This window comes from Anas platyrhynchos, chromosome 3 (assembly GCF_047663525.1).
Source record: "Anas platyrhynchos isolate ZD024472 breed Pekin duck chromosome 3, IASCAAS_PekinDuck_T2T, whole genome shotgun sequence".
In the NCBI taxonomy this organism is placed as follows: domain Eukaryota; kingdom Metazoa; phylum Chordata; class Aves; order Anseriformes; family Anatidae; genus Anas; species Anas platyrhynchos.
This window is the reverse complement of record NC_092589.1, coordinates 116,463,226-116,490,734: the sequence shown is the minus strand read 5'-3', so window position 1 is coordinate 116,490,734 and position 27,509 is coordinate 116,463,226. Positions and strand designations below refer to the sequence as shown.

Here is a 27,509-nt window from a genome sequence, read left to right as displayed (position 1 = left end):
AATTATTCCCTTTGAGCTTCTTTAAAGAAGTGCACCTACAGAATTCTGAAACAACTGGCTTTGATTTGAAAAAAAGAAAAAAAAAGTATCAGAATATCAGAATTGTGGATTTTTTTTCTCTGTACCTGATATATTGTGTAGGGATCTCTAGTCCTCTTTGAAGAAGCTCATAAGCCAAGCGGGCAAAGCTTTAGGAAACAGAAGAAAATAAAATAGTGCATACTCCTGAGAAAGAATTACATACTCATATCACTCTTTTTTTTTGTTGTTGTTGTTCTTAACAGTTCTTTAAAAATGGGGGAAAATATCTCTCGCACACACTACTCAAGGAAATTAAGGACTGAAACATTGGCATAGTTAGGAATATAAAACTCTCTAGAGGAAAAGAGGAAATCTCAGAAAATTAAGATATTAGACAGCACTGACATTGTACCAGACCTTACTTTCAAATTTTGCAACCCATTATAGACAAGGCATTTTACCATCGAAGGCAAGTACTAAATTACAAAGGTATGTTTACATGCATGGATATGTGAGGCAATACACACATATTAAATATATATATATGTATACATCCATATATATACATATATATATGAACATATACAGTATACACACACGCCCCTATCAGGTTATGTGTGTGCATAAGTATATGCACACACATACGCACACATGCGCACATACACACCTGTAAACGTTGGTAACCTAAACATAGTCTGTCTAGACTAGGAAAAAAAAAAATAAGGTTCTTAAAAAATTGAATTAGCTAATTTAATTGAACTACCATGACTTGAAGCATCCCATATTATGTCATTAAGTGAAGACACTGTCATGAACGAAGGCTCATGTCTTCGTGCAGGGTCTGGGGTAGCCTGGGCACTTGCCTGCCCTTCTTTCCTAGTCTAGACAGAAACAAGGGGTGAGATGAGATGGGAAAGGTGGGGAACAAGGTGATGGGGTTGCTCAGAAAGGAACGCTCTTGAAAATGGTTTTATCTGGGGTGGAGACAGGACATCATTCAAAAAAAATAATATAAAATAAAATAAATGAAAATAATAGTAAGACAGACCGTGCAGCTCAAGAAATCAAAGCACTGACACCAAAAATGTTTCTCCGATTTCTTCCAATAAGTTATTCATTTCTTTCTTTTATTATTATTATTAATTATTATTATATTCCCCCCTCCCCTCCCCAAATCATTATTTAAAAAATGTGAAAGAACAGAAGTGGGAAAAAAAATCCTGGTGGTTGTCTTCACATGTTCCTGGCAAGAGACTCTGAACCACTGGTCTTGCGCCATTGTGCTCCTCTGATCTTAAATTATTGTCTTTCTTTTATTATTATTATTTATTATTATTATTATTATTTTGTCCTACCTAATAGAATTCTTCCAAAGCCCAATCCAATACTTTTAAAGCTAAAATTAAGACGGTTTTATTTTAAAAGATTATCTCTCTCTCTCTTTTTTCTCCTTTTATTTAACTTTTTATTCTTTTCTTTTCCTTTCTTTCTTTATTTTTATTTTTCCTCTCATTTTCTGTGTTTCTCTTCCTTGTCTCCAGTTTTACTACCTGGTCCTTCGCCAGATGTGTGCCTGTTAGCAGTGTTGTTGTTCAAGAACATCTTGTCCATGCCTTTGAGAGCTTCAGTCAGGTAGTTTTGAAGGGCCGTGAGGGCGGCGCAGATAGCAGGGGCCCCAAAGCCGTGAGTGATGAGGCTGAAGTGAGTCAAGCAGCTCTGAATGCCTGGTTCCAAAATAGGGGTGGGCCGGCTGTTTCCAATGGGTGTCCTGTCTTGGGCCAAGAGATCTGTAAATTCTTTACAAAGTTGCCTGCATGGAAGAGAGAAAGGTGAAAGAATGAGAGGAAAAGAGAGAAAGAGAGAGAAAAATAATGGTTAGACTCATCCCACACTTGACACTGTTCTCTGAGACAACAAAGTTTGAAGAAAGGAGCAAGTTCAAGCCCAAGCTGATCCCAGACCACAGGATGGAATATTTTTGTCACCTTCTTTTAGGATTTCCATAGAATCTGTGATTCTATGTTTCTTTTTCCCTAGTAGTGTTTTGGGGGTCATCCATGGTGAGACAAAAGTTCCCTGCCTAGGATGATGCTCTACAGGAAAGAGGTTTCTGCAATTGCAGAACAACAGGAGGTCTAGAGATAGGAATCTCTCCTGAAACTACAAGGATGCCTCTGGAACACTGTGAAAACCCAACTCTGCTTGGTGCTTCCAGAAATAACCAGGCTGAATGTGCCGTGGTGTTGCCAGCTGCCCATCCGGACCACGGCCCACAGCAACTCCCATCAGTGCTGTTCCTGGAGAAAAGTACAGCCACGGGTTGATGAGTGGCACAGGGACAAGAAGTGGACTAAAATGAACTTCCTTCGAGACTACTTGAGCTGGGCAGCCTTGTTGAGAAAGTTCAACCTGGCTTAGCAAAGCTAACACTTGCTATTTTATTCTGGAGTGATGCACCCCAATCAAAGCATCACAGAGTTCAAATCTGGCTCTTGATTGTTTTTCCACACCTTTAAATTTATTTTATTTTTTTAAATGATTTCCCCCCCCATTCTTTCACATTGTCCTAGTCCAGAAGGCCTTCAAGTCAACAGGTGCCAGGGCAATGTAAGAACCCTGGGGGCTAGGGGATTCCCAAAGGAATAGTTTCTTTGAACAGATGCCTAGGAAAAACTGAAGGAAAAAAGTATGGAATAAAAAATAAAAGAAAGGGAAAATAATAATAATTTAAAAAAAAAAAAAAAAGCATTCATCTCTCATCCTCTGAAATTCTATGAAATTCCCAGTGGGTTAAAGGTTTCAGAGGGTGAGGAAAGATAAAGGTCTACCTCTATGTGTATTATCCATTAAGAAAGTGCAAGAGAGGAAACTTTGAATTTGGAGAACAAACAGTAATGAGTCCAACATTTTACATCTTCAAAGAGCAAAGCTGGGTCTGCGAGCAATTAAAGTTCTGGGACATTAATATCTTCTGACCCTGCGGAAAAGGGCAATCAAATTCCAATCACGTCTAAAAAACATCTGGACAAATTTGAGCAAATGATTTTTCAACCCTCCATATATTTCTTTAAATTACACTGTCATTGGAGGCAAGCCACGTCCCAGAGCATGAAATAAATGAGAGCTCTTTGGGGTGATTTTTTTTTCTCCTTTTTTCTTTTCCTTTCTTTCTTCCAGAGACAGAAACGTGCAGAGGCACACAGAACCCACTGCCACAGACTCAAGCAAACTCTGAGTCACCCAGTTACAGGCCCAGGAGGTTCAGCTGGGTGTAAACCATCCCATACAACAAAGCCACCAATAAAATCCCAAGGGAGAGAAAAGCGAGGGCGATTAGCAGTACATGGTGACTTTTTTAATTAAACTGTATGGATAAGACGGTAACCGTATGGATAATATGTTAACAGACAGACAGGTGTGCATGAGCAGCAGGAGGGACAGAGACACGTAGAAGTAAAATAAATTTTTAGTCCTCTTTTTATAACAATTTTTGGAAATGGTGCATGGTAGCTAGGGGTCAGTCACCCACATCATCTGTAAATTCAACGCGTTTCCCACTGCAGAGGGACACACGGACAATAGGGTCTACCCTGCCCACAGGGCAGTATGAACATCTCTTCCTCCCCCCCGGGGTCGCTGTCTTTTGGGGACTGGAAGCTCCATCTGCCTTTAAAACGAGCTCAGACATAGGGTTTTAGGAGATGGGGGAGGGTTTCCAGGGGAGGGCAGAAGAGGGTGGTCAACTTCACACTCACTTTGTAGCAAGCAGCATGTTTTTCCTGGAGTGGAGGTCGCTGGGGTCCGTGTGCTGTCTGTTCAGGTATTCAGAAACAGCCTTGGCTGGGAACTCCGTTTCGCAGATGTACCCAAAATCCCGGGCTAAATGAACGGCCTCACCTGGATGGAATGAGAGGGGCATTAATATTTCCGGCCCCACCCTGGGCAGGGTCCGACCTGCCAAAGCATCGTGCAGCAGTTTGCTGCTGCCCACTGCTCCCTCTGGGAGAGAGCAGCTCTTTTGGTTTTAACAAATCCAACAATAACCCCTGCACCTTAGGGACAGGCTCCAGATGTCTCTTTTCCCCTGCCCAAGCCCTCTTTTGGGGGAAGAAGGAAGTTTATGGGACAGATTTACAGCTGATGAGATTTGTCTTTGCTCCAATGTAGTTGTGATGGCATATGCACGCGCAACTCATCTTGTGCACAACTGTGGGAAAGTACACACACCCACACAAATACACACTCACTCCCTTTTCACGTAAACTGGACCAAAAAAAAAAAAAAAAAAAAAAAAAAAAAAAAAAAACGGCAAAGGGAAGCTAGTCAAGTCCCAAAAGAAAGCAAGACACAAATTTCCCCTAGAGCAGAGAAACCATTCCTGTTTCAATACACCAGAAGAAACACTGTCCAAAATTTTACAGATGTGGACTTGTTCATATTACTGTCATTTCAGTATAGGACGTGATAAACACACTTATGCACACAGAGCACTTACATCATTATCACAATTATTGCCACATCAGTAAAATGTGGGAGATAAGTGATAATTTCCATCGGAGGAAATGCAGCCTGCTATCTTAACTGACCCTCGTGCAACAGGAACTCCTCTCTGCCCAATGGAAAGACAGCAACTAATGGCAACCTTTTCTGTGAAAAATAATTATTCTAACTCTAATTGCAATTGTCACTTCCCCTGCCTGCCTGGTTTCAGATTTCTTGCCTCCAGAGGTTCATGTCATCAAACTCCTACTGATGTACTTTATGCCACAAGAAGTAGACAGTAGCTGAAGAAAGGGGGGAAAGAAGAGGGGGAAATTTTAAAATAAAATAATAATAATCATTAAAACCTCAGACTCTAGAGGGATTCCACCAGATTATAGCTCAACCCCTCCAGAATAAAGCATTAAACCCTTTAAAGCACGGCCTGAGGGAGCAGGGGGAAGATTTTCAACACACCAAACAGATATGTCTAACAACTCCAGGACCGCGTTATTTTCAACGATCCGGATTTTCAACGATCCGGATTTGCTTTCCGACTTCACCCCCGCTTTCCAAGGCTTCTCGCTAATCAGCGACCCCCTTAATGAAATTGGGAGCACCCTGCCGGAGCCCTCCTGCTCCCTGCAGTGGGATGACTACAATGCCCGAGGCTGGCTGGTGGCACAACATAGACTTCACCTCCAGCAGGTGCTGCCCCTTCCACAGAGAGGGAGCTCTCAGGTTGTAAGGGCTTCAGGGAAAGCAGAGCGAGGTCTGCCTTCCTGTGCACTTGACAGTTTTTTTTCATGTCTCACAGCTCTGGGGATGCTCTGGTTTTGCGGAGAGTGGGATGCTGAGCCCGCATTGACGCCTATGGATAGCAACCCCGGCGTTATAGGGGCAGCTCACCGCACCCGGAATGCTGAGAGTCCCCTATAGCGAGCGCCCCCGACTCTATATCCGAACCCTGCTCTGTGCTTTGCACACTCAGCAGAAGCCATATGAGGTACCAGGAAGAGCTCGTTGCTGTCAGCCCCCGCCTGGCTGCGAGCCTGCCTTCAGCTCTGCATGCGGTAAGGGCTTATCACTGCCATAACTCAATCAAAAGAGTTGAAAAGTTAATATCTAGCGCAAATGTTTATGCATGCTTATATGCAGAAGAGATAAGTGGATTATTTATACGCCTCTCGGTGTGTATGTATAATGTAGATACATATAATTCATAATTGCATCCATACTATTCTGGTTATGTTTTTTGGAGAAGGTCCAAATTCTCTCAGCATAAACACACACGTATCCTAAACATATTAGAGGCTCTAAAAATTGCTCTTCGCTACAGCAACAATAAATCAAAGAAAACACGCTGAACACCAAAATGACATCATTTGACTAGAAACGAGGTGAAGCTTCAGTCCCCCCCGCTTCCCTCTCTCCTGTCTTTGTTTTGGTCCAGCCACCTTAAGGAAAACTGCGCCCTGTGACTCCTCAATTGCTGATTTCTTTCCCCAGATTTCTTTCGGTAGTTTTTTTTTTTTTTTTTTTTTTCCTCAATGGGCGTCCTGTAGGGGGCATCTGCCATAAATAAACTCGGGAGGGCCAAATTAGTAAGAGGATGGAGCAGACATGGAGCTGGAGAGCACATCCTAGTAATTACTAGCAATGACGAATGGGACTGCCCTGCACAAGCATACACACGCATTATATATATATATATATATATATATATATATATATATACACACACACACAAACATATATATAAATACACACGTACCAGATGCACACAACCTTCATACTTGCCACCAAGATCAGTCAATGACCCTCAGGCCAATAATCTCATTTTTGGGGACAGGGATCCTTAACCAGCGTTAGCGCTCCCCCCGCCCTGCATTTCACCTTTGCAAGGCTTTCCCACCTGATCCCGAAAGTTTTTTTGGTTCGCAAAATGTCAGACACGAGCTGAGAGCAGGCAGGGGTGTGAAGGGAGCTGCGACCCTCGCTTACCTTCCACCAGGGAGGTGAGTAAAGTGACATTTGCAGCCTTACGCCTGCCGGCTGGTAAATTCAAACCGATTTTTTCTAGCCTTTCTCGCAAAGATCTCCCCCCGTTTTTCGATTTGGCTCTAGAATTACAAAGAAATTAACATCGTGATTAACCCCGCAGTGTTCCTGGAAGAAACATTTAATCTGTGCAGTCAGTGGAGCCTGGGAGAGTTTTCACTCGGTGTTAAGCACTTTGGTTGTGTTGGTTTCTGCTCCAGTTTGCTGAGATCTGCTTTATCTCTCCCAGGGGTGGGAATGGGGATGAGCCCACTTTTCTCCCCGTTTTATCCAGGGAAATCAAATAACGCCAGATAACAATAATTACTGTGTAAGGTTTTGATCTAGAGAGCAAATGGGTTCCTACTGTAAGACACTAACTCGTAGGATGGAGCGTGGAGATGGACAGAAAGATAGAGAATTAAATCCTTATTTATTCTAGGAAGGAACTAGAATAGAAAGAAGAATCAGAACAAAATAAAATAAAAAATAATTATAAAGGCTCGAAGGGATAATGTGTGTGACTGTGGATGAATAAAGTAGGAGGAAAAAAAAATATGAAACTTCAGGAACCATTTCGTGCATGTGTGAGTGTGTGCGGAAAGGCAGCGCTCATCTGAAGGCAGTGCGTTATACAGAGGGATTGGGCGGCCTGAAGGAAGATGTGAATATTTGTTGGAGGTTACTGATAAGGACACTAAAATGACAAGTGAGCTATAGGTGGCAAATACAGAGCTATTGTTCAAACACCTATAGATAACGTAAACCTCCGGGGATGAAATCTTGCCACCTGTGAAATCAGTAAGGGCTTTGACACTGAGATCAGGGTCCATCTCACGTGTTTATTACTTCTTACTTGCTGAAGAATTGGCAGTGACATTTACGGAAAGGAAGCCAGAAACGACAGAGAAGCCAGACTGGCTTCCCACTATTTGATATCAAAGTAAATAGGGAGAGACGGCAGAATTGCGAGGGAACAGCTTCCTATATTTCATCTGCTCTGAACCAAAAGCTTGTCTAAAATTCTGATTCAAGATAGGAACTGAAGTCAGCAGCAGCCAATGATTATGTCTTGGGCCACCTCCAGAAATCCACTGAAGCTCAATAATGATGTTTCTTTACCTTGATAATTATATTTTCTACAGTATATCTTTCAGATGTCCTCCCTGCTCCATTTGCGGCTGGACAGGAGGAGCAGGCAGGTTAGCGTCTGTAAGGAAAACTTTGCCTCTCGCTGGCAAGGATCGCAGCTGAACATTGATTACAGACATTCACGTGGAACGGCAGCTATTTTAGGAGCTCCTAATTCTCACGTGTATTTTAGGGCGGCTGCGTGTAGCAGGACATGTTTCCCCACCACCCCCCCCCCCGTCCAGACGCGGAGATGGAGCTAATGATGTCATCACAGAATTGTTTGCAGGAAAAATACACAAAAAACTTTATTTTGAAGCACCTGAGAGTCAAAGTTGCCCAATAGCTACTACAGAAGTTGGGAAGATTTGTTCTTTCTCTAACACTAGCAACTTTTAAACATAATCTGATTCTTTTTCTGGGTTAATTCATATGCGTCTGTTACTGATTGAAATCACCCTTTATTTTCCAGTCTGCCATATACCTCCTGTTATTTTTTCTCCACCTGCCATTGACTTGAGAGTACCTTACACCACCCCATGACCTCTTACCTGCTCTGACTGGTCTATATCCTTAGTTCACCTCTCTCCCAGACAAATCATACTGACCATTCACAGCCCTCTTAGGAAGATAAAGGCCTTTCTCTCTCCCTGATAGTTCAGCTGGTGACTTCAGAACTCAAGTTCTTGTTACTGATAACTAAATGAACAGTCCTGAAGTGATGGAGACCCATAGGTCCTCTGCCGCTTGCTTAATGAGTATCAACAATATAAACTGGAGGCCTGCAGCAAAATCCCCCAGGACATCAAGGGGTGGATTGCACAAATACTCAGCAGCATAGGCCTCGGGACCGACTCTGAGAGACTCCACTACCAACTTTTTCTAGATGAAGCACTAAGTTACTGACTTTCCAAGCTTTAATGTCTTTTCTTGAGTCGGGTACTCACCTACCTTACAGGTTGCCTCTTAATCTCCTACTGCTTTCAGTAATGTCACGTGTGACACCGTTTAATTACTGTGTCGTGTGTACCATATAGAGAATGCCACACAGATTTATCTCAGAAATCAGCTTATCACTGAAATATAACAGGCTCATCCTGCAACATCTAATTTCCCCATGCCCAGTGAGGCATTTTATCTTGTCCATTTGCTGAAAGAAAAGTAAAGACAAGGAGGAAATATAGAAAGTGTGTGCGTGTACAAGAGTGAAAACCTATCTTGCCTAACTTCCTTCGTTTTGGGAAGCTCTGATAACATCTATACATGGCCCAAATTTTCTGTAGCCTCCATACATTCATCTCAGTGTCTGAATATAACATATTTTCACCTCATTCTCAATGTAGCACACATATACTGCGACAATAAAACCAATGCACATTTGCAATCATCTTTACCATTGATCGAATATTTCTGGTGCATGCAAGGATGCCCACACATGGGCTTGTTCACAAATGCGTCCCAGCCTCTTACCTTCTAAGAACTCCTCCTAGGAGGGATGCGTTCAGACACTCGGGAGGAGAAAGGCGTCTTTGAACTTCTCCCACTGTTACTTTATATTTTGAAGTTGAACTAAGCAAAGACAAGCGGCCAGGTACAGAGCAAAACACCTCTCCGGTATTGACTGAAATTCCACCCAGGAAGCCATCTTTATTCATCATCAAAGAAGTAACAGATTTTGGAGGAACCGGAACTGGAGAAAGAAAAAGGAGGGAGGGGAGAAAACATCATGTCGCGAAGGAGTACGTGACAAGCACAGTCTTTCTGCCATGCCCAGCAGAGTAAAATGAAAGGGAATTTTTAAGCTCTGGCACCTACAGCAGCCTAAATTGTGCTTCACCCCCAATTTTTAAGGGTATAAAAATTAATAATAGATGGAGAGAAAGGTGGTTCAGTATAGCCTCTGTGCAGGGTTTAATCACAAGGAAATAAAATACACATGGTAAGTGTTGGGCAACTTTGAGGCCTGGCCTGGCCTGTACAACCCCACTCCCCTCCCCCTCCCCCCAGTGTTTTTCTACAACAGACAGCACCGGACACTTTGCAGGAATAAGAAATAAAATAAGTATATTTTTTAAAAGAAAATGTGCTTCTTTCCTAATGCTTCCCATTACTGTTAAGCTGAGCCGGGAATAAATTCGCTACACTAAGGGAATTGCTGTCTTAAATAAGTATCGAGGCTGGAGGATACAGCAACCAGAAAACAGCTCTGTTATTGCTTTGTGTTTTTATTAAGTCTGGTTTATGAAATAAAATAAGCCTTTTCCTTCAGGAAAAAAAAAAATAAACAGCAGAAAAAATATCTGGTCTAACGTGGCGTTCACCAACTTGATCATATTATGTTGTCCTTAAAGTAGTGGGAAGTCTCCAGTCCCTAAATAGAGATGATCTATTTACTGTAGCACATATTTAAAGGAAGTTATGAAAAAAAAAATCAAAACAAAAGGGCGTACCAAAACGAAATAAAAACCATTTTATTCAGTTCACCATCAGACAAAGTATTCCTTTTCTCTGATAAACTAAAAGGTTGTTTTAAGAGTAACCGAGGGGATTATAATGAACAAATTCCTGTAATAGCAACCAGACATACTCCGAAATAAACAAGGAGGGAGAAGGAAAAAGAAAAAAAAAAAAAAGCTTAACCAAAACCGAGAGCAATTCCCCCGTGCCACGAATTTTGTTTACAAATGAACTTAAATGGCTCTCTCATAATTGTGTGTAACTGTTATGATTTACAGCAGGTGCTCTAATCAATCAACCAATCACTTTAATTTATAGGGAGCCTCACTGCATTTTCCCAGTTGTTTCATTTCTGCAAGTAATTGATAACAAACCGTACTTAAGGTATGTTTTATGCAGGAGTTAATAAGAGTTGACAGCTGCTACTGCTGCTTCCTCTCGGAATCACGGCAACACGCGTTTTCCTTCTCGAAAGTGTGCTCCGCACTTGTGGGTTTGCTGTTGGTGGTGTCGTGGCCGAGCGGCGGGCATGTTCCGGAGGAGCAGCCTAATTGATTACACACCCTCGCAGAGCAGATAGTGCCTCGCTGTCTCCCATTTCCCACTCAATCAATTGTAAAACCAATTCGGCAAATAATAGGGGTCTATTCTGCACATATGCCAGCTATTTAGGTAGTTATAATATATGTCAGTTAAGTCATAAAAACCCTGTTTATTTGCAACATATCTGGAGAATCAACCCATTAGGGTTGAGGGGATATTTAAGTCGTCTGGAGCTGCTAAACAATAAGATCGGGTATCCTAATATATTACCAAGTGCTAACTACTGGGCAATTGCCAATTTTATAACCTCAGTGTATGGAATAGACACAACCGTGTTTCACTGTTTTTATTACAGATCATTTCCTACCGCCAGACCAGACCCCCACAATAAAAGCTCTATAACAGCTAAAAACCAAAAGGCATGTCGATTTTAGATATACGTATTGCTTCATATGCCTTGTATATAGTCTCCAGTATAAACAAATTATTTTGAGTGGCTTTACTTCAGGGAATCGGAAAGTGAAATGGATTCCTATTTCTCTATTATTTTTAGTTAGGCACATTATGCAGCTCATAAAGGCGGTTTCAAATAGTTTGAGATCGGAACAGAAACAGTTATAAAAGAGTTAGAGGCCCGCTCCTGCTTTCCTTGCTATTAATAGGATTTCTGCCATTGATTCTATAGGAAGAGACTCCTCCGGGGTATCAGATGTAGTGCTGGCAGATGTTGTGCTGTAACGTCTCTCTCCTCCCCTCATCACATATAGATATATCACTTATTTCCTACACCATACTCTGGAGCTTCATGTTAGAGCACCACCAAGAAAAAGTTAAAAAACAGATAAATTAAAGGAATGCCACACCAGAGAGATTTCCATCACCGTCTTTTTTTTTTTTTCGTTTTTCTTTTTTCTTTCTTCCCCTTCCCTTCGGACAAACACACAGGCTCAGTGGCTCGAGCACACCTCTGCTGTGGCTATATTTAGTGGCCAGTTTATCAGGTCACTGTCCAGTGAACTGAGAAATTAAACAAGAGGCAGCAATTCCACGAACATCTGATCTTAGTCTAAACTCACTAAAGAGAGAAGTACCCGGGCAAGGCTTAAACAGACCTCACTCCACTCTCTGTGGCCTTTCGGAGCACTTATTACTTTAGTTAACCTTTGAAATATAGATTTTCACGTGCTCGTTTTTTTTTTTCCCCATGCAAATTGCTTTTGGTAAGCAGTCTGGCTGCCTTCCCTGCTATGCTGAGCGCTCCTCAGCTATTGTTCCTAGCATTGCCTCCCCGAAAAGAACCGCATGAACATGCCAAGCAGTTGGGAGTCTTAATAACTCTCAACCCGTTTTAGAGGCTTACCAGGCGGTGTAAGCATATCTATTGCGATTTCATAGCTTCAGAGAGATGTATTCTATCTACACTCGATATCTTCTGTAAATTACCTAATGCTGCCTAAAAAAGTGTTTGCCACGGAATGAATTATCTGTATCTATATCATATCTATATGTTTATCATGGCTATAGCTTTTCAGATATAGCCCAGGCATTACCAGAGATAATATAATGTGGAGGTTTTAGTGGGTGAACAGCTACACACGTCCGTGCGCGCAGCTGCAAGTGTCAAATCCCTGTGTGCATGCAGCCTGGTGTAAACCGAAATGGACAGTATATTTTTAGTCGATGCCAGCTTTCCCAGCTGCTTAGGAACTGCTGACATAGCATGGAAGAACACACGCCTATATATATATGTATATACATATATATATATAGTGTCTCCACCACCTCTGCTTTAAATTTATTCCCAATGATTTAGTTCCCATTGTCCCCAGAATAATCTGTTAGATTTTCTTTCACTTCCAAACGCGTTTGGATCGTGACCACGACCACTTTCACCCAATTTCCCCTTCCCAAATCTCTCCCTTCTTTCTCTCTTCCTCGTGTCAGTTTCTCTCCCTTCCTTCCCTTCTTTCTATTTCTCCCTCCCTTTCTTCCTCTTTCTCTTCCTGTGGTTACTTCTAGCCTCTTTGTCATTTCTCCCCCTTCCATTTCTCTTCAGCTTATCAATAAACCGGGAGAGCAACAGTAGCCGCTTGATTTGTTAGTAATTATAAGCATACTGTTCCTGCAAACGGGATCTCTAGATGAGTGAGATCGCTTTAAAACGACAGCAGGAAATGGTGAGGAAATGGAGCATGGCGAAACTCAGCGTGAAGCTTTCAGTTCTTTACATGTTTACAATTTTCTGTGCATACATTAAGTCTTGAGGTTGTTTTTTTCCTTTTTTTTTTCTTCCTTTTTTTTTTTCCCCTTTTTTTTTCTGGTGGTGGTGGCTCTTTCTGGGTTGCTCTTCACAAACGCGTGAAAACGCGCACAAATGCACACTCACAAGTGTGTAAGCGGCATTAAAAGGGCATTCACCATCTCTAAAAATAAACAAATAAATGTCCTGAAAGCAACTGGGAAAAAAAAAAAAAAAAAAAAAAGCTCTAAGCTATGGGTACCGTCTCAATATCCGTGGCAAATAACAGGATAGTCGATCCGTCAAGCAATCAATCGCGACAAATATTTCTTATTAAACTTAACGGACACAGTTATTACTAAAGAGTTATCCCTCAAACCTAAAGACCACCCTCAAACCTTTTTATCTACTTATTGGGTGTGAAGGAAGCTTGTCCATCATAGCATCAAGGCTTTGTTGTTATTGGTCTGGCTTTGTAGCCAAACCTAGCAAATCCAGGGACAATGCCTTACCCATTGCTACTAAATACCCTATTCTTGTTTTAGACTTAATGTGCAAATACAGAAAGTGTGTGTATTCCTGTTCCCTTCCCTCCTGTCCCTCTCTTCTCCTTCTCTTCCCCTCGCCCCCCTCCTCTGTCCCTTTCCCTGAAAGCCAGGAGTACGTTTCAAAGTGAAATGTATTCCCCCGAAATTGTTTTGCATTAAATTAAAAGGGATCATAAGGCTCAATGGGTAGTCCAGAAAAAGGCACAAAGAGAGTGGCAGCGAAGCAAAATCTCTGAAGTAACGTTTGATTCCCAGATCTATCACCTGAAAAGATGTGTCCGGAGTGGTTTCCAGTTAATCATTTATTGCTGGATACCTCAAGAAGGGGGTGGGGAGGAAGCTTATGCTCTACGACTAAGTACTTTATTTTTCTTTTAAGACGTCTCCTTTCATATGTTTCTTTAAAACAATATCAATAATAGAGCGTGTCAGCAAAGAGACAATAGAAAAGGTGTTAGGTTAAAGTGGTCTTTCGTGCTAAATCAGATGGAAGTGTTTGGACAATCTTCAGAAATAGCCGAAAGTAAATAAATACATCAGGATAATTTTAAGGTCACAGACTGTGCCCCAGAGTCACAAAAAAATAACTTTGGACTCGGGCCACGCAAGGTTTTGAAAGACGACAACTTATTTCACCATAGACTGTGCCAAGCAAATCTCAGATGGGCAGTTGACAAGGGGACCCTGTCTTTTATCCCTAACACACCGAAAACCTTCCCCTCACTGCAGCAGAAATGGAGGAAAAGGCCTCAAAACGTGTAGCCGGTAAGTTCTTACAGCTGAGTTAAATCTAGTATTAATGCTCTTGATGATTATCATCATCTTGATGATTTATCTGGCTCCCTCCCTCTTACTTTCACCACCCAAATCTTAATGGAACTAGGAGTTAACGATGATTTTTTAATGTCTTGTTGGATTTTTAGACTGTTAATGTACCGCATCCTTCTCATTATTAGTTTATTGATTGTTCATTGACCAGCCCCCTTCAAATCGTATTAACCACCCTCTGCCAGTTTAGATTAGGAGAGTTTAAAAAGCACCTTTCATTATTTCACCGCTACCACCACCACCACAGTAGAGTTCAGGCTTGGTAGCTTAATGCTCGCTCTAATGGGGCAGCTAAGAGATGAGGGGCCACGGTCCCTGCCTATTGCATTAATAGCTCAAAGGGGGCTAATACAGAAAATTAGCCTTAAACGAGCTCTGGAGATCTCCAAATGAAAGAGCCATTTATCACGCTGGCTACCTTCACTCCACTCGTTTGCTCTCTCTACTGGGAACAACTCATTTCCTCTTAACTAAATTACTTCAGAAATGTCAAGTAAGCTGAGATAGCAAACATAACAAGAGACTGTGTATATGTAATCTATTGTGGGATCGATACGTGAGATAAATCAATAGCTGTGTATGAATCCCTATATAATTTCCTTAATATTTTGGCAATCCCTTTGCATAGACAGATAGATAATTCCATCTGCAGGCCTCAAAGACCATAAAGAAGTAGGCCTTTACAGTCTGGATAATTTAATTAAGCTTATACTTCAAGTCTGCATCATATTCTTTTCACTACAGTTTAATTAAAACATTCTAGTCACTAAACAAGGTTTTTGTGAAACAGACCCCCTCCAATCCTCATCTAGTAAATATGTATCCAGAGGAGTGCTCCACAGCACAAAAATAAAACATTATCTATGTGTCATCTGCCTGCAATAACGACCTACAGAGTTTAAATAACTTATTATTACTTCAAAGAACATCTTCACAGCTGCGAAGTGCGGGGAACAAAGCGAAATTCAGGCTGAACCCTCTCTGTGTCCCTTTTTTTCGCTCTGAATAAATGTCGTCTGCTACAAATGTTCCCTGCCATTTATTGCCCACTTCTCCTCCTCCGCACCCAGGGAACTCGCTGTGCAAAGGGAAACTGAGCTCTCAATTTTCCCTTCTGCTGGAAAGTTTCTTAGAGCTCGGCATTGCCTCTGAGGCAGCAAACGCTGCTCTGTTGACTTCAAAACAGCTGCAGACGAATCTCGGTGGTTTTAGCAATCAGATTTCTAAACTGCATACGTAACGTGGATAAAATTCAGAACGTCTCACCCTTATAGCTGCAAATACACCCACGCAGGGCCACCTATATGGGACCGTGCAGCAGCTGCTCGAAACGGGGCCACTGCTCTGCCCATGCATACTCAACACATCTCCATCTATACCTAACCCATATCCTTAATAGCATTCAGATTTTAAGCTATTCAGTGGCTAACTCCACCACTCAGCACGCACGTTACATGCTTCTGCTGTCCTCGGACGAAGGGGAGCCCCAGCCAGAGTGGGGAAAACCCACTCCGGGATGGGTGCTCACGCAGAAGGGGGTTTTGTGGGTACCAGGCTGCGGAACAAAAGTACGAGCGCAGCCCGGCGTTAAAAGAAGCCTCCCGACCACAAATCAAGCACCAATTAATCAAATACGCCCAAGAGGAAACATCGTGTGTGAGGTAGCATGCGGGGCGGGGAAGGGAGAAGAGGAGAGGAGAGGAGAGGGGAGGAGAGAGCGGGGGGGGTGGAAAGGGGGAAAATACAACCAGAAGCCGTCAGGTTACAGATCCTGAGCACCAAACCTACTCATCGCATGCAAATGATGATGATTTTTTTTTTTTTTTAAGGTAAGTAATTTTCTGTCTTTCTCAGAAACACCTTCCACTTTTCAACCGGTGGTCGTAAATGATGCTGCCAAATGATCTTCAGGTTCTTATCTGTCCTCCCTCAAATAACTACAACTCGATTGTGTGAAAGACAGGGACTGTACATGAGGACTGAAATAAAAAACAATAAATACACGGAAGGACCTCATGCTGTCTTGAACACATTTAAATAAACACTTTCACTATTATTTTGCTTTACATTCTAGAAGATCATCTGCACTAAAATATTTGTAGCTTTTCTGCACGTTTGACAAATAATAAGGTCCTGGAGATAAGTGCTGTTGATAGCAAGCATAAGGGACAGCATTTCTAAGCCTCATCTCTGGTACTTAAAATTGAATCTAGAAATAGAAACTCCTTAGATAATTAAAGATAGCTTTCCCTACATTTGCAGTGTGTGATCTGTTTAATGTCTATCAGCATAACACAACACTAATCGCCAAGCATCTTCGAGTGACTGTCAGAGAAATGTAAAAAAATTAAGCAGCTGCAATACGCCCAAAATGAGTTATTGTAATTACATTTAATTAGTTTAATTAGTTAATTATTTTGCTTACAGCTGTACAAGAGACTGCAAACATTTGTTAATATCACATTCCCTTTAACAGTATGGGGTGATTCTGCAGTTACACTAAATCATGTGTGCATATGTAGAAAGATTTAAAAAATAGGCAGGGGGAAGGGGGGGGGGGCTTTTGGAGGAAGGGGGAAAGGAAGTCAGGGCTGCCTTTCCACAGGCATTTCTTTCTCTCTCCTTCACGTATGATTCGCCTGGGAGGTGCATTTAAACCCAAAAGGGATTCAACACCCCTCCCCTTCCCCCCGTTAAATTCAAGCGATCCCCAACGAGGACTTTCGGGGGGGAGGGTGTACAAACTGCGTTGGAGCACGGGGTGCCCCATTTGAGAGAGTTAATGTAATTAATCCGATTGGAGGGAAAAATCAACTTTCCTTTCACACGTCTCTCCTTTTCCCTTCACTCTATCTACAGATCTAAACAGCTATTCATCTTGCTGCCATGTATGCCTGCTTCCCAGATAAATTAATTGCCCCAAAGTAAAAATATATCATGGAGATATTGCTACACAGTAAAAGTTTGTCTAGCTTGTTGGAATAATCCATACCTTTTTTAATGACAGACTGGTCCAATAAGTTCATACCGCTGTTATTGGCATCTTCAACTGACTGTGGATATAAAAACATCACTATTCAAATTGACTGGATATTAAAGAATCGCGTACATAAATCATGTCATTCCAAACTGGAGTTTCTGTTATTTCCATTTATATTAATTCACTAGGGGAGGAGGGATTTTTATTATTATTATTGTTATTATTATTCCCCCAAATCGACAAGGAAATGAAATTCTTACAAATTATATAGTCTTCTAATAAAAAAGAGGTGTGAAGCATATGGGGTGCAATACTGGTTTTGTTATCTTATAAAACATGGATATCACATTGACTTCTTTGCATTCGATAAAGCTTTATATTTCTTTATTTGAAAATCTGGCAATTTGGTAGCATCTGCAAGATCTATCGCATGACATAAATGAACACGATTAAGGACAACTTAAATTCTCCCTCCCTTGTCCTCCCCTCCCCCCCTTCGTTTATTTTTTTGTTTTGTTTTTGTTTGTTTGTTTACCCTGCTACATCTTATAATTCAAGGGCCATTTACTTTTTATATATAATAGTTTACATTATGGACTTTTAATTAAAGCCTGAGCAATTCGGAGAGCAGCGCAACGCCCACGTCGTATAGGGTGCAAGCAGAAAGAGATTTACAGCTCCCGGGGTTGCTTACATGTCCTAAATTTGTGGGGCGGGAGGAGGGAGCGGAACTATACATTATCAAAAGTATAAACTGTTACATTGATTGTCTAGAAATAGTGTCCCGCTCTCCCTTTCAAACACTTTTCTATTATTACTATTTTCAGGCCCTTTCGAAGCACACCTGTTATTATGATATTAACTTCTGTAACAGAGAAGAGAACAAAGACGGGCAAAAGAGGACAGAGCAAATGTTGGGTTTAATTTCTCAGCGCGAAGGTGCGATATACGAAAACAAACAAACACAAATTACCGCTCAATCTGCGGTCAGAACAGTAAAATTATCTCTCAAAAAGCAGTGTCGTAAGAACAATTAATTGCAGAATTGCTCCAGGCTCCGTTTTAGGATAAATTCTGGGTTCCAGGTGAAAACTGGACTTGTGTGTTTCTTGGTTTTATTAATATATATATACATTCTATTTGTTATTTGGCTTTTTTTTTTTTTTTTTTCTTTCAGGTTATTTCAGATTTGGGAGTTCTCACGTTTTTCCCTGATAAGGAAAACCTCTTTACAGCAAAACAATGATTTTATTCTCTATTATTTTAACTTTATCTTTGCTACTCCGAGAGGCTGAGCTTATCCGGATCCAACGTTTATCTCTGACTCTTTCTCTGCTCGGCAGACATTCAAGATGGAATATGATTTAGGAGAAAATTACATCTCCCCAAAAGGTGACGGAGATCTTTCCTCTCTTTTTTTCCTTACATATACACCCAAATGCGCACACACACAGCGGTTCCTTATGCTGTGTGCTTGTGCATGTCTGTGTGTCTCTCTCATAATCAATAGGCTACATACCTAAAGGGCACAAAATAAAATTACAAAGTCTTCACTCCTTTCCCTGAGCAGCTACCAAAGAGGGATGATGAGCAAATCCTGCAGCCTGCTGGAGTCCATCGTGTTGCAACTCGATGGCACAGAACTGAAGGTAAATATGAAGCGCCATCTTTCCTTTTCATTTTTTTTCCCCTTATCTCACCTTATCTCTGGAGTATATGGTTGTGCACACGCTTTATGTGTGTGCGTGCACTCCGCTCACTCCATCAGCAACGTGGGTTAGTTGTTGTAGTTAATGAGAAGACTCCTGTCTGATTTTCTATCTAATTACGCCCTCCTGCTGGGTTTTTGTACAGGATATTCGCTCAGCATGCTGGCAGTTAATAGTCACAGAGAGGATCGTAAAGATTTAATTAGGACTGCATGCGGAAACGTGGAAAAACAACTCAGACTTTTAATTACTAGACTTCTTTAGTTAAAAGTGATACCAGGGGTTACTTTATAAGAGACTCGGGTGTTTTGGTGCAACTTAACTTTCCGTGTCTCCTGCTAGCACACAGGCGCGGGGCCGGCCGTGAGCGGGCGGAGGAGTGGAGGTGTGTGTGCAGGGAGGGGAAAGGTGATGAGTTTCCAACTCACAAAATCTAGAGAGGAAGATTGCCCTCCCTCCACTCCGCCAATAATCTGATAGCACCGAGCTTCCTATATACCATAAATATATGTGCATATATGTATACACTTTATTCAACACCTAGGGAAATAACTGAGAGGAGAACCTGGGCAGTGATTTTTTTTTTTCTTTAAAAGACTTTGGGTTTTTCCCTGTATATATTTTTGTCGTATCTCTTTCCAGTAGAACCCTACTTTTGTCTAGATTGTGGGGAAAAAAAAAATCTGGGTTTGCAATGATGTTCTTCAGTGTCCCTATTAGATAATGCAAATTTATTTTCAATTAGTAGGTCTTGGCTTCCCTGTTCCCTGTGTGACGGCTGTAAATCGCAGATTGAAAATTCCTTTCCAAAGGGGCAGCAATAGCAATACAATACGTCCTGTTTACAATAACAGAGCGCTATCGTGTTACAGTCACTTAATTCTACCCCTGGACAATGGCTTACACATGGCCTGGATTTGGTGTTTATATAATAACCACTGTTTCTTGCTGTCACGCACTCTCTTTCTCTCTCTTTCTCCCTTGACAGCCCAACCCATTCTCGAGGCATCTATTTAATCGGAGATGAATATGCTAAAGCAAAGATACACTTCTTTATTTTTCTTTATTCCACTGTCTGCCTAGATACCGGTTCAACTTTTTGAACCACTTAGAAAAAAAAAAAAAAAAAAAAAGGGTCGTGACCCTTCCTGAAAATTCTATTTAGTGTCTGTAGATGGTAAATATATGTTGCTGAAATGGGACTTCTCACGGTCTGAGCCGAATCCTTACAACTCAGGTAAATCCATCCTAAAATTCACGGTGGAAAATTGCCCAACTTCATCTGTCACTAATGGAGGGACAAGAATAGAAAATGCTGAACGAGAGGAGAGAGGACTGGGCTGTTTTCCCTCCTTCCTCTGCTAACTTGCAGTTGGACACTTCTCCATTCACGTGTTTCTCCTTGGGATACCCTCTCTCTCCTCTTCTCCTCCCTCAGTCTGCGACCAAACTTTTGCAAATAAGGGGCCTGTTTGCTTCCCCGTGGCCTCAGAACCACAGACAAGAACCACAGACCCGCTGGTCCACAGCTTCCTCTGCCCATCCCCATCCCTAACCTTATTCCCACACCGCTGGTGCAGGTCGCGGGTGGCCGCGCTGCGGCAGCGCCCGGCACAGCGCTGCGCTCCGAGCCGCCGGGGGGAGGCACGGGGGGGGGGGGGGGGGACTGCTGCAAAAGGGAACTGCTTTATATGAGCTGATCAGAGGTTTAGGGGCTTTCCTTCTCTCTTTTTCTCTTTCTCTCTCTTTCTTTTTCCTATTTCTTTTTCCTATGTCTTTATCTCTCTCTCTTCATCATTGCCTTCTTCCTTTTCTCCCCTTCTTCCTTCATTTTTTTCCTCTCTCTGTCCTCTCTCCTTCCTTTTCTTCCCTCCCTTACTCTCTCCCTTCTCTTTTCCCTTCTTTCTCCCTTTTTCCCTCCCCCTCCTTCTCCCTTCTCCCTTTCCCTCTCCCTTCCCTCCCTCTCCTCTCTCTCACAAGAGCACTAGAGCCAACAATTACCGGCTTTTTTTTTGTGGAGGGTGTAAATATCAAAGCACAAATGCTAGCTAACGTCTATTGCAGAGAGATAGAGCCACAGAGAGCCCCTTTCTGCATTCACAGAGGTAAAACTCGCCTTGAACTGCAAGGGAGTTTGAACCAGGTATGCGGGATTAGAGCTGCGCCCTCCACCCGTGGGGCTCGGGGTCTGCCCCCGGGTCTGCCCGACCAGCTTGGGAACCCGCAGGAAAAAGGGACCAAAGGGGCAAGGAGCTCAGAGGCAGCAGGAAATACAGGAAGAAAACCTCCCTGTACCTACAGCACTCGTCCCTGTCCTGATCCCTAGCAAATCTCCGTGATTTCCCCGTGAAGCTCAAGACAATTCTTGAGCCGATGTAATACAGCCCCCCTGCTCCTCTGCCACGGATTCCCATGATGTTCAGAAGGATCCTTTTCCACAACTATTTTTTGTTTCCTTCTCAGCCTTCTCCTTCCATAACTTTGAAGTCCATGTCTCATCCAGTCACCCGTATCTGTGTTTATTCCAAGTTTGAATATATATATACTCATTATATGTATCATATAGAAATTTAGGAGGGGAAAAAAAAAAAAAAAAAAAAAAGGAATGGAGTAGAAACCCCAAATTCCAACTTCTAAAGCTGGATACAGGACCTGGCCCCCGGAGGCTCCAGCCTCCATCTCGGGGCCCCCACCGGTTGGCCATGCCCTGCTCTAGCAAGGTGCAAACCGCCCCAGCACCGAAGCTGTTAAGGGCCTTTCTGTTTTTAGGAAATAACACGTGATGATGAGTTTCGCGTGGGATGGGGGAAGGCTGGGAAACACTGTGCTTTGAGCCCGGTGAAACTCCTTTGTTTTCCATAGCAGCGAATAAAACAATTTAAAATTAGTGCTACCCTAACAGCTGTCCTTAAAAGAGGGAGCAGGATTCTTCCTGATGGACATTTGCTGCTTTTGGTTTGGGTTTTGTTTATATTTTCCCTCCCTCACGGATGAAAAAAAAATAAAATAGTAATTTGACAATTTCATCAAAATCCCTGGAGTTCAGGAAGTTAGTTTGGGGGTGGAGGGGTAGAGCTGAGATTGCATGTGAAGTAACTGGGATTTGAAAAACCAGGCTTAAACTCTGCCAGCTTTTGAAACACGTGGAATATTTAGAGCAGCATGTCTGCCTTTCCCACTCACTCTGCTGGTTTTCCATGTAGAGGAGTGTTTACAAAGCAGAGCCTGTGCGTGACAGCGATGGAAAAAAAAACAAATAAAAAAAAGAGGGGAAATATCACAATTATAATTCCAGTGTTTCCAAAGGATAGTAACCCACACAGAAACTGCTGCAAACCCTCGCTGATCGTTTCTAGCCTGGGCAGGGCTCCAGGCTGGAAGGCGTCTGCATTGCCCAGGAGAAAGAAGCGCGGTGCCTTACCTGGACCTCCTCCATCCCTGGGTGTCCGATGCCATGCAGAGAAAGGCTGTCCCCCATGCCGGAGTCAAGGCCATGGTGAGCTGAATGCAGAAGGACATCTGGCCTCCGTACTGAGTGGTAGTCCCGCCTGGGGTCCAGTCCCGAGAGCTGGGGCAGGGCGGCCCGAGGCTGTGGCAGCAGTGACCCGGTTTCTGATCCCACCTCTTGCCTCTGCCTCTGTCCCCAGGGGTGCTGCTGGGGTTGATGCAAGGGGTTTAGGGAGTAGGGGTCATTGACATGGGAGTAAGGGTCCTGGCTTTGGTGGTAAGGAAGAGGCTGGTAGGGGGGTGGGAAATAAGGCGGCTGGAAATCCGAGGACGGGGTGTGAGACAGCGGAGGAGCGCTGGAGTAGGGTCCCTGGGAGACGGATCCCAGCTGGGACAGCCTGGAACTGTGGCTGGGCACTCCATCATGCCGGTCCTACAAGCAGAATTGAAGAAAAACAACAACAAAAAAAGAGGACTTTTTTTTTTTTTTTCCCTAGTATAAATAAAATGAATACAAATCCAGCAGCAAGTCACCCACCCCAAAATAAAAAAAATAAAAAAAAAAAAGAAAAAGAAAAAAGAACAATTGTGAACCAGTGTTCAGTCGTGTCCCCCTCCCCCGCCACAGATGAGAAATGTCCCAGCACTTCGTCCCCAGACCGTGCCTATTCCCAATACTATTCCCAATAACTATCGGGAAGGGGGGGGGGGGGAGGGAGGGGGAGAGAGCTGAAATGCTAAATGTCATAATTAAAAATGTAGGACTGGGATTCCATATACGTATATGATGTGTGACTTGAGTCTAGTAACATGATTCTCCTTCCATCAGCCCACAAAATAAAACCAGAGATTTAAAAATAAAAATACCCCCCCCAAAAGCATCCCTCTAAACAACCCACCCCTTGTCCTGCCTAAAGTTCACAAACTTCTGTTTATTCCCTGTGCTGCAACTCAAAGTCACCAACCCATCTTCACGTGGAAAAGACCAAAAGGAAAGTTGTACTTCTCGGAGGAGTCCGAGTAAAGAAGTCGTCCGATAAAGGACTTAAAATAATAATAATAATAAGAATAATAGTAATAATAACATATGTAGGGGGCTCTTTGTATGAAGAGTCCACCCCCCAAAAAAATAATAAAAAAACATCAAATCAAATAAAAATGAAACATCGGTATTGAACAAATCCAGCCGCTATGATTTCTGCAGCAACTTGCAGTGTCTTTTGTCTCTTTTCGATATTATATTCCGGAGAAAGGGGTGGGGGTGGAGGGTAATTGTAATGAAAAGTCTTTGGGGTATGGGGGGGCTTGGGGGGGGGGGGGGGGAAGTGTGTGGAGGCTTCAGAGAAAAGGTGGGAGAGGAGTTTTGTCCAACTCCATCGTGCTGAAGCTGCGAGGCTAAAGTAAACAAGAAAAATATCTATTCCGCAAAGTGTAGCTCAAACCCCCACAAGCAATGGCACACATGGTTAAAAAAAAAAAAAAAAAAAAAGTTTTTTTTTTCTTCCCTACTCTCCCCCCCAAACTCCCCTAGCTCAAATCGAGAACACACAATGCAAAAAGGGAGAAGCAGCTGCAAGCCTCCTCCAATTATTGTGCTAAATTACCAAGCCAAAGGCGTTTAAAAAGAGAGAGAGGGAGAGAGAGAGACAACAGATCGAGAGAGAGAGAGAACATGCAATTCTAGTACAACATGGATCCAAACTCACCATGGCGGAATAGGTGTGGACTAACATCTGGAAATAAAAAAAGTCTTGTAATAGCTAAAAATAAAATAGTGGTGATAATACTAATAATTGGAGGGAAAAATATCAAGGAGATCTGCAAAGGGACGTGTTGGACACAGGAGAACAGCTTGAGATATTTCGAAGTCTATCCATCAAAAAAAAAAAAAAAAAAAAAAAAAAGACCAATGCCCCCAAAACCGAGCCTGGAAACCTCTATCTACATATATGATTTACCCCTCCCTCTCTCTTTTTTTTTTTTTCCTTTTTTTTTTTTTCTTTTTTTTTCTCCCTTTGAGCTCCCAAATACAATCCTCTTCAACCCAAGGCTAGGCTCAGACTGCTCCGCTACCCCTTCCTCCCTTTCCTTCTCTACACCGCCTCATAATAATTGATATTCATGACTATTAATATTACACGACTACTTTAAAGGGAGAATGCAGGACCAAATGGAGCGTGAAGCTGGCAGCCAGCTCGAGAGCTCCCCTACTATTGTAAATGACGTTCATTCAGTGGAGAATTACTAGATGTAATCAGACGAGGGGGGCTGGCAGAGGCAGAGTTTGGGGAGAGGGAGAGGGGGGAAAAAGTTTAGCAAGGAAGAGGCATAACTTCAATTAACTCGAGCGGAGGAAGACGCGGAAAGTAGACTCTGCTGAGCTGGAGTAAGGAAGTGAGATGAAGCAATGCTAGAGGCGAAGAAGAAGAAAAACATATTTCTTTTTTTTTTTTTTTTTCTTTTACATTTAATTATACATTCCTAATACGATGAATTGATTGCCTTTGGTGCTTTTGTTCTTGTACTTTTTTTTTTTTTTTTGAGGGAAAGAGAGACATTTTTAATTCTTTCTTTTTTTAAGAAAAAGAAGAAGAAATGTGCAGTGACTATAATATGCCTATTTAGAGCGGAGATTAAGCCATTCTGGTGCATGTTACCAGATCGTATTTGTTCGCAATAGCCAAATAAATGCTAAATCTGGGTTAAACTGGGTTCCATTTAATTCTGATTCCTGTTCTTCCCACCCGATATGAACATATATATATGTACATATATACTCCGATTTTCACCCAAATGTAAAATGTATGCAGTGAATTTTAAAGGATAGTAAATTTATAGTTTCGAGGCAAAGCCAGAGGCGATATAAAACCTTTTTGATGTTGCAGGAACCCGTTCAACTGGACTGTCTGCCATTTCTGTTAAAGTTCAACTTACGTTCCTTCCTAAATAGACTCACACTTCCCAGAGCAGCACCCCCCCGCCCCCCCGCACACACACGCATACACACACACAGACACACACACACACACTTTTGTTTTAAGAACAGATCCAGTTTAAGTGTCTAAGACGCCCCTGCCATCGTGCCATCGTGCTGTTAATTATAATTCGTAAAGGAAAAGGTGTTTTTTTTTTTTTTTAAAAAAAAAAAAAAAAAAAAAAGAGAAGCCTAGAAGGCTTCAGCTCCTTTCCGAACAAGCAAAAGTTTTTTTTTTTTTTTTTTTTTTTTTTTTTTTTTTTTTCCAAGGCTGCATGTTACAGAAAGACCCGGAGCGCTCCCTCAAGTTGGGGTGCATCCCTCCTGCAGCCCTAGTCCATCCAAGTGCTCCCCAACTTCGCCTCTCTCCCACGGCAATGCAGAAACGCGTGGCCGCAAAACGCCCGGCGGCCGGAGCAGGCTTTTTTTTCCCTTCCAAAAACAGCGAAGGGGGGAAAATCCCCGACATTCCCCGACCTCGCAGGACAGGGAGATGTTTTGTCGCCTGCTGCTGCGGGCACAGACAATGGTCGGGCTGTGCCTGGGGACGCGGAGAGAGAAGCAGAGAGGGCTCTGCGGGCTGGTGATCGCCGGGGGGATGCTTACAGACGCCGGGCTGTGCCTCCGTAGCTCAGGCTGGGTTTTGCCAGTTGATAATTAGCCTGACGGGAGCTTTTGAGAGCGGAGACATTTTTCCCGAGCGGACTGCGGCTCCCCTCTCGGCTCCCCTCCATCCCATCCTTTAGCCGGCTGCGAACCCCCCACCCCCTCTGCCTCTTTCTTTTTTTTCTCTCTTTCTCTCTCTCTCTCTCTTTTTTTTTTTTTTTCTCTCTTTTTGGGATGTGTGTGTGCTGTTGTTGCTCGGGACTTTTACGCTGTAAGTGCGGTCCCGACGGCGCTTCCCGGGAGCAGCCGGCGGGTGAGCCCCGAGGCGCCCCAGCTCCGGATTTGGCCCTTTTAAAAATCCCCCCGCCACAGCCACAGCCGCGAGAATCCCCTTCCCTCAACTGCCCTCAATAATAGTAACAATAATAAACATTCAAAAATAATGCACAAAGCGGCAAAGCAGGCGCCTTTCCTTCCACATCTTTTCCTTTTCGGAGCAAAGCCAGCACACTGCTAAACTTACACCAAATGCATTCGCGGAGTCGTTTGGGGAAAGATCCCGGTCAGGAAACGGTGCAAAATTAAGAAACGTTTTCGCAGTGCTTGTGTTATGATTCCTCCCCCACCTCCCACCCCAAGTCTGCTTTTTGACCTCTAAAATACCGAGGAGGTCCGAAAAAGCAGACAACTTTTCATGCCCGCGGACGATACGGAGCTGACTGCGAGCGCACCGGTTCGGGTACGTGCACACACGTCCGTGCAAGAATGTGTGTGCCGCTTCACTAGTGCGGCTGTATGTATGCATGTACACCTTAGCTGTTGGTGCACATGTAGAAAAGGTCGTAAAAATGTATCCGAGTGTAAAAACAAGGAAAAGAAAAAAAAAATCAAATTCACCGGGATCGGAAAAAATAAAGAAAAGAAAGAAACGCTTCCCGTCCCCGAATACCAGATTGTGTTTCTCTTCTAATTTCATTTTTTTTTTCTCGACATTTGTCCGTATTTAATCGAATTATATTTAATTCGAGGTCTAAACAATCAACTCTTGCCTTTAAGTTGCCTCATTCCAACCCCCAGATCATTTCTTTGATGTTTTAAATCGCATCAAACAGCTTTTCCACGAAAGAAAAAAAAAGTTTAGGACTTGGCATGCTGAATACAAATATGCAAATAAATAAGCATTTAAGCATTTACTCTTGGTTTCCTGTCTCTATACTTGTGTGTGTTGGTGTGCGCGTCTCTGTATCTGCGTATATGTAGAAGTAGAGCTATAAATGTATTGTATAGTATGCCTATATACAGCTAGATGTATATTTAAATATACATATACTCTCTTACTCATATGCATATTATATACTCACCTCATAGATATCTTCATACTTGACATTTTCAACCAGTTTCCAGAGCATGATGGCAGGCTGTTCTCTAGGAGGTGAGTGCATTCATGTGAAGAGCAGATGTCTGGATTCTCAGTACTTCTCTGTCTGTAATGATCCATCTATAATTG

The 27,509-nt window shown here is 42.6% G+C and overlaps 1 protein-coding gene across 3 annotated transcripts; it reads right to left on the bottom strand.

Annotated features, from left to right (window-relative positions):
* Positions 1–1,127: 1,127 nt before the first annotated feature.
* On the bottom strand, positions 1,128–27,509 carry TFAP2B (transcription factor AP-2 beta). Of its 3 annotated transcripts, none has more exons than XM_027455362.3 (8): positions 27,364–27,470; positions 24,129–24,155; positions 22,397–22,855; positions 17,279–17,339; positions 9,142–9,361; positions 6,505–6,623; positions 3,777–3,918; positions 1,128–1,831 (listed from the first exon to the last, which is right to left on the bottom strand). In XM_027455362.3, exons 1-8 carry the CDS (start codon positions 27,442–27,444, stop codon positions 1,531–1,533), a joined length of 1,410 nt encoding a protein of 469 aa, XP_027311163.1. In that variant the 5' UTR covers positions 27,445–27,470; the 3' UTR covers positions 1,128–1,530. The 3 variants fall into 3 exon arrangements, with proteins under 3 accessions (XP_027311163.1, XP_071892641.1, XP_005014111.2); XM_072036540.1 differs by lacking the exon at positions 27,364–27,470 and adding an exon at positions 24,381–24,398; XM_005014054.6 differs by lacking the exon at positions 24,129–24,155 and having other exon boundaries at positions 27,364–27,509.

Coding starts and splice junctions, on each gene's coding strand:
- TFAP2B (XM_027455362.3), bottom strand. CDS start 27,444: ATGCACTCACCTCCTAGAGAACAGCCTGCCATCATGCTCTGGAAACTG. Junction 17,340..22,396: donor CAGGGATGGAGGAGGTCCAG/GTAAGGCACCGC, acceptor TTATATCCACAG/TCAGTTGAAGATGCCAATAA. Junction 3,919..6,504: donor ACTCACCTCCCTGGTGGAAG/GTAAGCGAGGGT, acceptor CATTCCATCCAG/GTGAGGCCGTTCATTTAGCC.